The 12,932-nt window shown below is 49.6% G+C and overlaps 2 protein-coding genes across 2 annotated transcripts; one reads left to right on the top strand and one right to left on the bottom strand.

Moving 5' to 3' along the window:
• The first annotated feature begins 793 nt into the window (after positions 1–793).
• On the top strand, positions 794–2,327 carry B3GALT9 (beta-1,3-galactosyltransferase 9). Its single transcript, XM_010205220.2, has 2 exons — positions 794–799; positions 1,227–2,327. The coding sequence occupies exons 1-2, from the start codon at positions 794–796 to the stop codon at positions 2,325–2,327; spliced, it is 1,107 nt and encodes a 368-aa protein (XP_010203522.1).
• A 1,553-nt stretch (positions 2,328–3,880) lies between these two features.
• PSMD5 (proteasome 26S subunit, non-ATPase 5) lies at positions 3,881–11,686 on the bottom strand. Its single transcript, XM_062011906.1, has 10 exons — positions 11,509–11,686; positions 11,194–11,338; positions 10,247–10,360; positions 9,675–9,803; positions 8,879–8,988; positions 8,235–8,377; positions 7,609–7,800; positions 6,704–6,813; positions 6,151–6,291; positions 3,881–5,674 (listed from the first exon to the last, which is right to left on the bottom strand). The coding sequence occupies exons 1-10, from the start codon at positions 11,679–11,681 to the stop codon at positions 5,417–5,419; spliced, it is 1,515 nt and encodes a 504-aa protein (XP_061867890.1). The 5' UTR covers positions 11,682–11,686; the 3' UTR covers positions 3,881–5,416.
• Positions 11,687–12,932: the final 1,246 nt, after the last annotated feature.

Below are 12,932 nucleotides of genomic sequence, written 5' to 3'. Positions count from 1 at the left end.
AATGGATGCTGGAGGGGAAGAGGTGGGACACAAAACACCCCCAGCACCAACAGCCTGCCCTGCACAGCACCCTCTCAGTGCCTCACTCCCAGGAGCCCACTGAAAACACATCTGGTATTAAACAGTGCCCTGTGCCTCCTCAGCTCCAGGGGCAAATCAAGAGCCAAATGAGATGCCTCACCTGCAGCAGGGCCACAGCTGCCCCCAGCACAAGGAAAGCCACTTTGTACTCTTTTGCCTGCTCAGTCTGCATCCTGTGTGCTGGAGACAGCCTGGCCCAGCAGTGCCCATGGCCTTTGGGCATCCTCTACATCCACAGGGACCCCACAAGTTCACACACCAAAGCTCCATCTGCAGAGTGCTCAGTGCAGGGGTCAACCCCCTGGCTGGGGCAACCAACATCAACATAGCACACAGCTGAAAACATCAATCCCCAGAAAAACAGCATCAAAGTGCCAGACCCAGCACAGTTCCCATGGTGCTGGGGATCCCTTTCACCCAGTAAACCTGAGCACTCACTTCTTTATTCCTCACAGAGCTAACCTCAAATGTCAGAAATTCATAAAGGGAAAGGCTATAGTTTTGCTTCCTTTGTGTTCTGTGCAGCTGCAACAAGATCATACCCTGGGATCATCTTTCCTCTCTGCAGGCAGGGGAGCTGGGAGCCACCACCTCTGGCTACTGGGCAGTAACTGGATGCCACAGACCCAGATACAGACGCTGCCCCGCCAGCCAGGGAGCAACTGCCTCTGCTGTGAAGGCAGAACCTGCTGCAGGGAGAACTCCCCCCACCATGCAGGTAAGTGCTTTCTGACACAACACAGGGGCTGATCCTTCAGGGACAATGGGCATCACAGCTTTCCCTTTGGCTTCTTACCCTGCCAGGTTCCACGTGGCATTGTTGGGCACACGTTACCATTACAGGTCTCCAGTAGCACCTCAGGCTTTCAGTAACAGCTTCAAACCAGGCAGAAACTATAAACAGTGAGTTATTTCTCAGTGTGGATGGATGGAGCCTTCTGAACTGCAGGATGCTGATGTCCTCAGCTTGGCATCTCGCTGTGCCAGCAGTAGGGCTGCTTAGGTTGCTAGGAGAGAAAGAGCCTTACCCTGATACCAGAAAGCCCGTGGTCTAAAAGCTGTGTTCTGCATGAACGTGTCCCCCAGTGAAGGAAAGCCCCTCTGCTCCAGCTGGAGGATTCAGTGTCCATGTCTCTCTCCCCCAGCCGACGCTCTGCAGGCTCCGCACTCACCAGTGGTGCTTCATCCTCTTCAACGTGCTGCTGTTCCACGGGCTGCTCTTCGGAGCAGACCTGCTGGAGGAGTATTTCCTGCGCTCGCTGCCTCTGCCTTACACCGATGCAAAGACCCTGGAGATCAGGGAGAGGGCCAGGAAGCTGGATCTGGATGCTCTGAAGGCCAACCTCTCCTCCACAGTGAGCAGTGCAGCGACATGCTCCCAGGGAGAGGTGTTTCTGCTCGTGCTGGTCTGCAGCAGCCCAGGGAACAGGACGAGGCGCGACGCGATCAGACAGACGTGGGGCAACGTGACAGACACCGGAGGTTACACTGTCCTTACCCTGTTTGCTTTGGGAAAGGCAGCTTCAGAAAGCACCCAGCTGCAGATCAACGAGGAATCTCAAAAGCACAGAGACATTATTGAGGGCAGCTTCATCGATTCTCCCCAGACACAGACGCAGAAGCTGCTGCTGAGCCTGGGGTGGGCAGCGACCCTGTGTCCCCACGCGAGGTTCGTCCTCAAAACGGACGAAGACGCGTTTGTCAGCGTTCCAAGCCTGGTTGGATACTTGCTCAGCTTAACACAGCTGGAGGACATTTACACTGGAAGAGTCATTCACCAGGGAGTGCCTGACAGAGACCCCAAGAGCTCTGGCTTTGTTCCCCCCCAGCAGTACCCAGAGGAGTTTTACCCCGATTACTGTGAGGGCAGCGCCTTCGCCATCTCCCGGGACGTGGCTCGCAAGGTGTTTGTGGCTGCCAAGGAGGTGCCACTCTCAGTGCCCCCTGACATTTTTGTTGGCATCTGTGCTGAGAAAGCTGGCATCACCCCCATCCACAGCTCTCGCTTTTCTGGGGAGAAGCACATCAGCTACAATCGATGCTGCTATAAATTCATTTTCACCTCTTCCAACATGAGAGAGGACGAGTTATTTAAAGCCTGGAAGGAAACAAGCGATGGGGAAGATTGCTCACTGCTGGAAACTTACTATGGGCTGGTGTCCTGCAAGGTTCTGACCTATATTGAGAAGTTCAAACAGTTCAACTTGGAGAGAATTAAAAATGAGGTTCTTCATTTCACCGAGTGAGATTCACCTTTGGCAGCGTCTCAGTTCTCTTCTGGCAGCTGTTCTGTGTTGTTAGCAGTCAGCACCCAGCATCTCTCGGAGTTAACTCTCTCTCCTTCACCACCAAATGAACTCTCAACTCTAGAGTGTGTTACAGCAGTGAGACAAGTGGATGTAAGTACCTACAAGTGCATGTGTGCAAGTAAAAAGGAGTGTTCCAGGACATTTGGTCTGTGTCCAGTGTCTTCTCCAATTTCAAGCCCCCAACCTTATGCCCAAACTCCTTCAGTGCTCTTTACCCATCACCTACTTCCACAGCATTTTGTTACAAAAGGAAATCTTTCCATCCACAAAAGGGAGGGATTTCTGAGCAGCCTGTTCTACAGCACCAGTGAAACCAGAGCAGCACGAGCAGAAATATACATTGAACCATGAGCTGAACAGCCCAGGGAGATTCTAGGCAAGAAATGCACCTTACCTGTTGAATCTTGTACTTCTGTCAGTTGGCATCAGAGAAACATTGGCAGAAGCAGCTCAACACTGCAACATGCTGGAGAACAGTGGCCAAGTCAGAGCAAACACACCAGCAGGTTGGGAACATCCATCTTATCCAAAGTGGAACTCCCCACATCAGACATCAGCTGCAGAGCACAAAACTCACCCACACCAACACCTTCCAGACTTGTTCCTCCACATCAGCAGAAAGCCTGATCTGGACAGACATGGGAAGAACCACACACATACCCTGGAGGGTCTCAGCTACTGCTCCCAGCAGGTGATCTGTGAAGGACCTGGACTGAAGGACCTGGAGGTGCCCCAAGGGACCCCTGCTTGGTCACCAGGGGCCAGTGATGTGTTCTGCTTTTGGGGAGAGTTTGTTTGAGGTGGGTTGTGTTTTACTTTTTGAAACCAAGCTCATCAAGTTGAGCACATTCCCTCAATTCTCACTCTCCATCACTCCATTTCTGTTTCCTTCTCCCAATTATCTCCCCTTGTGACTTTCCCAGGAGGGGTCAGGGACAACTCACATCATTCCTTGTACAGATGACATACCAGCAGCAACAGTTACCCACACAGCAACACAGAGGGTGGGCAGGGAGCTACAGGTGGCCAGCAAGGGGGAAGCAACTCATCAAGGAGTGGGAATGATGAGCTCAAGGGTCAACAAAATAAAGTGCATGTGCATGGAGAAAAAAAAATGCCCTGCTTTGGCAGCTCTGTGTTCTCTGAAGTGTTGTGTTTGGCAGGGGTACCACACAAAGCAGATGCTGAAGACTTGGCACACAGAGTAGCCTTCAAAAGCCACTGCTGAACACACACATGGGAGACTCATGAATTGCAGAACAGGTTTATACATTGATTTCTTTTACTGAGATGTTGTTATAGGGCTCACACAGAGCTACCAGTGCACACAGTCACCTAAAACACCACTGAACTGTCCAATACAGGCACCAGCTGAGGATTTCCACACTCTCCTCATTCCCCTTTTAGTGCTTTCATGGTTTTTTTCTGGATGCAGGACTCACAAAGCTTGTGTGCTCTCTGCATTCACAAACAAGACACTGGGTACTGCATTTCTCACTAGCAGCTGTTTATTATGCACATCCAGGATGAATGCAGCAGCAGCAGCATGATGGTGGATGACAACTTCTGTACATCTCAGATCAGAAGCAACAAGGCAGAGACTCTGCCTTCAGGCAGCTTATTAAACACTAAAGGGTCTCCCCCAGCTACTCTGAGCCCACCTCAGTGCTCTGCAGCAATTTTTGGCAGTCAACACCATCACTTCTGCTGCAGCTCAAAGCTACCACAAGCAAGAAGAGAGTCACTGAGTGACTAGATCATGTGGCTTTACCTGGCAGAGCAGGACATGGGGCAAGTACCTTCCCATAGAGGTGTAACCCGATTTGACACACTCCTAAAGCCCCAAGGCAGTAATTACATGAAGGATTATGCTCCCTCCCCCCAGCTATTCCTTAGATTTGCATCTTATGTCTTTAACAAAAATGATATAAATCTTCTGTATAAAGTACATTGTGGTCTCCACTTATGGACAAAGACACATCACATGTCACTAGAGTGTCCAGCCAGTCTGGCCCCACATCCACAGCTGGCTGACCAGCTTCAGGAGAGGACAACTTCATCTCCATCCTCCTGATGCAGTTCATACCCTTCAGCACAAAAGCTCTGTGTTCTTTCCATTCTAACTCAGGCCAACACAAAACATACATTTTTCTTTAAATAACACTTAACATGTTAAAAAACAGTGTAAACAAGATAAGATTTGGTTCTGAAGCAGAGCTGCTGTGCTATACTCACGCTCCTTTTGAGCTGAGCTGCCACAGAGAGTTGCAGTCAACAAAAGAGAGAAAGCTCCCTGTCTGGTTTTAGACACCAGAGTGCACACTCACTGGTTTTTAAAAGGGCTAAAAGCTTTTTTTCATCTTCAGCATAAAATGTAAACAATATCTGTGGTTATTTATTCAAGCAAGACTTTCATCCAGCAAGTGGGAAACAGAAGGGAACCCAGTTTGCACTCCCTCATGTGGACAGACTGTTACCAGCTTATTCTTCCCAGGAGGGCTCTGACAGAACCCTCTGAGTGGGCTCTGACAGAACCCTCTGAGTGGGCTCTGACAGAACCCTCTGAGTGGGCTCTGTGCAAGTGCCAACTTGGGCAGAGAGAAAAGAAAAACAACTTAAAAAAAACAAAAGAGAAACATCAGCATCTGAGGTTCCCAACCTCAGGGTGTTCTGGGTTTTTAATTGATCTGTGATCTACTAAGGAAACATTATAGTAACTCCAAACCCACAAACAATTTAACTCAACACCACTAATTCCTGCAGAGCAGGCCAGTGAGCAGCTGACAGTGCTCACCTTGGTTACTTGTCTCATGACAGTACACAGAGAACTTCTGCCATGGCATTCTAAGGGAGATTATGCTGTGCCCTGGAGGTTTTGATTTGCTCTCATGGACTCAAGAGTCAAAGTGCTTCAATATTCCTTTCAAGAGACAACTTAAAGACTCTCCATAGTGGAGTTGCTTTACACCTTAACACCTATTCCAGTAATATGGTTTGCAAGAAGAGGAACCAAGACATCAATGACATTATTCTGCTCCCTCCACAGCTGTAGTAGAAACTGCCTTAACATAATAAGGGCCTTCATGCAAATAAGCCCTAAGCCTCAGGTAATACTGATTCCCAAAGACTTCAGCAATTGTTTTAGAGTTTACAAGGGCCTTCACCAGGTCGTATTTGGCATCCTTCGAGGCTTTGTCAGGCTCCACAGATCTGTCTACAACATACTCCACAAACCCTGGACTGTCAAGCATCAGCTTCTGGGCCCATGGTTGATTTGCAATTGCCTAAACATGAAGATAAAAAAAAAGAGGGGGAAAGGGGGAACACCTCATTTTAAAAACATCAAAACCAGTAGGTTGTTACTCAAACAGCCAAAGAACAGGGGAAAAAAATGAAGTGGGATGTTCATTCTACACAGGAGCTACACAAGCACCACCCAAATCAAGCAGCAGGGTTTAACACTGGAAAACAAGCACAGCTCAGTAAAGTTCTGGGTGAATTATGACAGCAGTGCCTCTGACTGCAAAGCAGCACCCAACAGCACAGCTGTTGCTTTTCTTTTTCCTTCTCCATTTCACAGGAAACAACCAGTACAGACATGACATGGCTGCTGCATTATTTACATGGTGAATGCAAGTGGGGCACCATGAAAAAGAACTTAGTTCTGATCACTTCAGGGCTCCAGTTTGTGCCACTCCCTTGAAGTCTGAGACTGAATGGCAATACAACTCACTACCTGACAGTAACAAAAAGCACTTACAGTGAACACCCGTAAAGCCCCACAGTGGAGATCAGGGAAGGGCTGTGTGCTGATGCTCCTGAAGAGCTCCAAGGGCTGGCTAGACAAGGATGTGAACCACGACTCAGTCATCCTCAGGAGATCTTCAGTCTGCTGCTCTGGCTGCAAGCACCACATGTAAAAATGGAAGGGTTTGATCAGGATCAGGGAAAGCTTTCAAGTTTCGAGTGTGTGTTCAATAGTTAAGGAAGCTATTTGAAACAAAGCACCAGCAGCTCAAACTGAAGTGCTTTATGTTTTCTACTTATTTTCATAAATCAAGAAATGGCAGCAAGAACATGAAGCTGTTTCCTCTCCTTCCCTTGCCAATGATGCTTTGACTTGACGTTTTACACACGGATTTCACACCACCTGCCTCCTTCCAAACCAACTCAAGCTTCAAGCAAACAAGTAAACAGCCAAGTCAATGCCTCTGAGTACTAGAAAGCTACTTCTACCCAAGCTAAGTCTTCATACATAGTAGTCAAAAGTAGTTTAAAGCAAAAAAAGACAACCAAGCAAAGCCCAAACTTACAGACAAGTAGAGAAGCGACGCGATGGCGTCCAAGCAGCGCAGCCGTAGCTCTGTGGGGGCGTTCTTTGCCTGGTGCCCTATTCTGCTCAGCAGCTTCTCAAACCTGCTTCCTTTGAGAACAAAACCAAAGTGCTTTGAATGGAGACAGACCTCTAGAGGAGTGTAGAGTTAGTCAGTCACATTATACTACATCAACTGGTAGAGTTAAACCTGAGAAAGGCAACTTGTTGAGCTGCTTTAATCAAAGGAGGGTAAGACTCCCTGTGCTTCACATGGATCCAACACCAACAAACCCAAAGCTTTTCTGTCAGTTCTCCAGACTACACAAACATTTCCAGAAAGGAAGTTGTGTCATACATAACTGGGTTATCTTAGGCAGTGTGGCCCCTAGCACACCTGAAATCTTCAATCCTATTCCAGAACACTCCAACAGCTGCCTGATCGTACAGATTTTCACTTAAAACAGAAGTCTGGACTGGCAGCAAGAAGCCCAGCACCTGCTTTCAATCCTCTGAACAGTGCTCCATTAAGAGAAACAATATAGTATTTACAGAAAGCATCATCACACCAAAGGCTCTTGTGTTCCTCATCCTGGTGAGGAGGTCATGCCACCAGCAGAAACAGAGCAACTGAAAATAACACAACAATTGATGAGTTTTATGATGCCACCTACTAGAACAGTTTCAATCAAGGTTGCCCTACCAGAACTCCACCTGCCAGGCGTGTCACACTGGCAAGACAGTTCAACACCTCATCTGCTACAGCACTGCTATTCAGCCACCTTTCATCATTAGATAAACACACTGTCCAATTCCTTTCCTTATGACACCAAACCAATTTGCTCCTGTACATTATGACATCCTGAGAAAGTGTTTACTAAAGAAAGGGAAAAAAAAGACACTAACTGGTTTTCTGTAAAACCTGTTTGCCTTCCACATTTGATCCCAGGATGCCCAGTGTGTCCACAGCCACTCCAATCATGGTGGGATCGTGACTTTCTGCCATTTCAAAGACTTTCTCCATGAAGACAGGGTATCGCTCACAGATCTGCTGGGGACTGTCTACCACAGCCAGGTTCCCAAAAAATTTAATGAATCCTGAGAGAACAAGAGAAAAGCAGCATCCTGAGTGGAGGAAAATTTCAGCAAAGTCAAAGAGGCATCAGTGTAAGGCTGTTTCACTGCTGAACCAGTGTGGTTAAGTGTGAAAACTGTGAGAGGCGTCAGAGCAAGGACGGAACCCAGAGACAGTATTTTGGAAGCTACTTCATGATGTAACAGCTGTCATCTTGAGTTCATAAAAACCCCAAACTACAACAAAACAAACTTCAAACCACCTGTACTCCCACTGCTGATAATATTACCCCTGTGTCAGCCTGTCCTTCAGCTGTGTTGGTGTACATCCAACATGCACTCTCTAATACCCAAAGACTCCCATCAGCTTTCAAAACAAAAGCTTCATCGTCCCCTCAACTGAACTCATGGATAAAAGTAAACAGCACACACCACAGACAAGAAATGCATGATGCTACCTGGCAGATAGAAGCCTGAGAAAGGGTCAGACTCAGCACCAAGGATGATGTTGGAGATCTTATCGATGACGCCTTGCTGAGCCAGATACTGACGGCCCTGGGGAGTGTGGGCCAGGGAGGTCACCATCTCTATGCAGGTAGCTCTGGAACACACAGACATTTTGGCCTGTTTCAGGTGGGTTTTTGGAGTAGCTCAAGTGATGAACAAAAGAAACAGGTTTTCTATCCTTAAGACAAAAGCCAAACAAAAGAAAACCCCAGCACCAAAGTACCCCAACTGCCCAACACTCCCAGCTGACTCGGCTGTCTCACCTGAGGTGTATATAGGAAAGGATTCCAAAGTGATTACATTGAGCCCAGTGCCACAATTTCCACAGCACACTGAGGAAACTTCACCTTGGCTCTCAAACTTAAGTATACCATCTTTTACACCCAAGGCTGTTTAAGAATCACAGAATCCTAAGGGTTGGAAGGGACCTTGAAAGCTCATCCAGTCCAACCCCCAAGGAGAGGTAGAGAAAGTGCTTTCCTGAAAAGGGTTACACAAGAAACACAAATAGATGTGTTTAAAGAGTGTTATTTTAAGGCTGAACAAAGCTTGACCAATGGGAGGAACCTCACTGGCAAGGTCAGTGCCAACATACCTGACCAGCACATCATCTCCAGTCAGCTCTCCAATTAGCTCTGAGATTAATCCACTGTTTGCACAGTAATTCAGCGAATCTGCTGACACCGAAGAAATCTCAACAATTAACTACATAAAAGCACAGGGGGGGAAACAAAAGGTTAGTTCATAAAATCACTGTGATGGTCAGAATTCACAGCAATGGCCAAATGTGTCTTACGATGCTGAGTAACCCTACAGATACACTGACTACAGAACTCCATCATGTTCTCATCATTAACCTAAAGGTGTGCCTGAAGCAAGCTCATAAGCAGTTCCAAGTTTACAGCATAAGCATTTCATTTCATATTTTCTTCAGAGGATCATCACTGCTATCCCCATTAGGCTCTAGAATGGCCAGGTTGTGTTTCTCCTTTGCCACAACACACATCTAGACTGACACACTCAGCAGCTGTCTCTTCCCCTCTACAGAAGTTTCAGTAGAACTTCAGGTCCAAGTGCTGAGAGACTACAGCAAACACTTCAGTAACTCTGTGTAGCCCTTCCAAAGCCTAGGCCCAAGTTAGAAAGCAAAAGATGTAAAGAGCAATTCACATCTCTGTACCACAAACTTAGACAGAGAAGCTCTGACATTATCTGAGGGCCAACACTGCTGCCCTCTCCCTACTCCCTCCCAGTCCTGACAACACGTGGAGGTGAAGACAAGCCCATCAAGCAGTGATGAATGCTAATCTAATAGCAAGCCATAAAATCCAGACTGCAACTCAGAACTGCAGCACCATATCATCCAAAGAGCACAGCAATGCCAGCCCTACCTCGTACACTCTGTACCGAACGACGTCGTTTGTTGCCATGACACTCTTCAAGTCACTCAACAGGCTGCTGACAAACAAAGCCTCCAAGCCATCCTGTGTTTGTGCAATTCTTGAGAGAGATTTGATGGCCTAGAAAGAAAAATAGCAGCTTATTTACAAGCAAAACACAAAGAGAAGCAAAGCAGAGATGATCTGATTTAGCTTCCCTGTGCTTGACTGCCACGTTGAATCACACCCCACCTCTGAACTGGGATTCATGTGTCAGGGAGAATTCCTGTATTGCTGGCAAGGACTGGTTATGGTTACTGTGATCCAACTCTCTGGCATTGCTTTCACATCTGTGACTTCACTTTAGCATCAACAGCTACTGGAAGGCAGCAGTTCTAGGTAAAACTTTGCCATATCTAACTCGGGGCTCAGGGCACTGACGCGTTTGTGACACCTTTCAAGCAGCACAAGCTCTCTTTCCTCCAAAGCAAAGCTGAGGCTGACAACTCAGCCACAGCAGAAAAGGTGTTTTGTGCAGTGTCTGTTGCAGTGTGTAGAGGAAATAAGAAGCCAGCAATGCTCACCTCTTTGGCCACTGCTATCTTCTCTCCACCAATGCAGTTGATAATTTGCCGTAAGAGTTCAGGACTGTTGAGAATTTCTGTGACAGCACCTGAATCTTCAACAATTCTCCCAACCTAAAAGCACCAATACATCAAAACAACATCAAAGCAAGTGTTTCTTGCCACTATAAGGACATTCAAGCACTGGAACTGCTACCCAGACTGACAAAAGCACTGGGTTTGGAGACATTCAGAGCTCCACTGGACAACACCGAGCAGCCCCCTGCATGCTGTCCCTAATTTAGCTGGGGCTGGGCCCGAAGCCTCTAGAAGTCCACCCCAAACCACCACGTTCCTGGACTCTGTTCTTTTAAATGAATGCAACAGGTACCAAGTTAGTAGTGCCTGTTTCTCCTCAGTGCTTCCACATTATTCTTCAAAGGATCCTGAATATCCAAATGCTGCTACAATGAATTCTTACAGCCTTTATTCACAAGGTGTGACAGAAGAATCACAAGTCACTCCTGCCCAGACATGGTTTTGTCTGTTACATATAAAGCACTATCTATCAACACACCGCACAGTGCTTATCCAAAACTGCACCAGCATGTACAAGCACAATTCACAGAATCACACAGAATCTCAAGGGTTGGGAGGGACCTGCAAAGCTCATCCAGTGCAACCCCCTGCCAGGGCAGCACCACCTAGAGCAGGGCACACAGGGACTCATCCAGCTGGGGTTGAATGTCTGCAGAGAAGGAGCCTCCACAGCCCATCTGGGCAGCCCCTGCCAGTGCTCCCTCACCTCAACAGGGAACAAGTTTTGCCTTGTGTTTCTTTGGAACCTCTTCTGTTCCAGCTCGTCCCCGTTGCCCCTTGTCCTATCACTGGCCATCCCTGAGCACAGCCTGGCTCCAGCCTCCTGACACCTGCTCTTGTCTCCCTTCGCCTGCAGGAAAACCCTGTACCTGGGATATCGTGAGGATTTTCACGGAGTCGTCAGGGTGGAAAAGTCCTTTCTGAAGCTCTTCCCTGAGGTTCTGTATCAGATAGATCGGGTCCAGGGCCTGCAGAAGCCTCTCCAGGATGGAAACGCATTCAGACACCTGCTCCCTGCGCGGGACGGAGAGGAAAACAAGCCTCTGAGGAGGGACACGCCACATCCTCAGGAGAGCTCGGAGGGAAACGCGACAGCAGTAGGAGCCACCTCGCTCCGGGGGAAAGAGAGACAGGAGAAGCGGCCGAGCCGCCTCAGGCCCTGCGAGACCAGCACCGGCGCTCACCGGTCATTGACGCTGAGGAGGGCGAAAAGCGCTGCCAGGTGGTCGTGGCCGAGGCGGGCGCGGAGGGCGGCGGGCGGCACGGCCTGAAGGGCGAGGCGCAGGGCCCGCAGCTCCTCCAGCGGCGCCTCCCGCCGCGCCGCCCGCTCCAGCAGCTCCCACACGGCCTCCGCCATCTTGGGCTCCCCGCGCCTGGCATCGCGAGACTCGCCCGGCCATAGCAACCGCCCGCGCGCCCGTCGCCAAGGGCAACATGGCGGCCGCTCGTCGCGCTGAGGGGAGGGAGGAGCGGGGCGGGCGGGGGGCGCTGCGGAGGCGGCAGTGCGGAATGGCTGAGGCAGGGGAGGCAGGGGCAGCGCTGGCAGCCCCTGGGGGACTCGCTGTGCTGTGGAGAGCGGCGCCCTCCAGGCTGAAACACGTGGAGGGCCGCAGCGCTGTGGCAGGTGGAGCTGAGGTGGCGGAGCTGCGCACAGGGGACGATCCAGCCGGCTGCCGGCGGGCTCCAGTGCCCCTCATCCCTGCTGGTGGCGATGGGGGCAGCTCAGTCACGTCATGGTGGGACACACTGTGAGGAAACACGGTGTTTGCCTCAGGAAAACGCCGAATGTCCAGCCCGTGGACAACAGGGAGGAGAGTTGAGTGTCACAAACACATCACACCTCCCCGAGCCCTCCATGCACGCAGCACTCGGAATATGTTTTCCAGTAGCTTATGGGAACTGGCAGCAACACAATAAAGTCACTGTGAGGTAGAATGCAGCTCCTTGATGCCCTGCACTGGGTTGCTTGCAGAAGCATTTCGGGTCCAAAAAACACAACGGGGCGTAGTAGCTTCTGAGGGAGTTTCTCCCCAGAGTACAGAGCCCTGCCAATATTAAATCTGACAAAATAACTGTTCCACAGATGGGGAAAATCAAGCAAAAGTGCCAAATGGCATCAGCGAATGTCTCAGAGTACCTGAGACCACACCGGAATGATCCCAGTGCCCGCCAGTGCTTGTGCTGCTGGGAGAGATCTCCACAGCCAACGCTGGAGCAGACAGGTTTGGTAACAGCACTGATAATACTGAGGAGGTAACAGCACTGATGCTACTGAGGAGGTAACAGCACTGATACTACTGAGGAGGTAACAGCACTGATACTACTGAGGAGGTAACAGCACTGATAATACTGAGGAGGTAACAGCACTGGTGCTACTGAGGAGGCTGTTTGTCCTTTGCTACGGCTTTGACTCCACTTCCAGGGGTGCCAGAGCCTGGCATCTATCTTGCCAGACCGTGCAGGGAGCTGGCTGTGCAGAGGATGGATGTTCAGGCTCGGGGTGCCAGGGAAGGGCATGTAGAGAGGCAGCTGCCTGTGGGGACACGGTGCTGGCCCTCGGGCCTATGCCTCAGCCCCACGCTGGAGCGGGCAGGCGGGTACCAGCCTG

The sequence above is a fragment of the Colius striatus genome, chromosome 19, assembly GCF_028858725.1.
Source record: "Colius striatus isolate bColStr4 chromosome 19, bColStr4.1.hap1, whole genome shotgun sequence".
Taxonomy (NCBI): Eukaryota; Metazoa; Chordata; class Aves; order Coliiformes; family Coliidae; genus Colius; species Colius striatus.
This window is presented reverse-complemented; position numbering and strand designations above follow the sequence as displayed.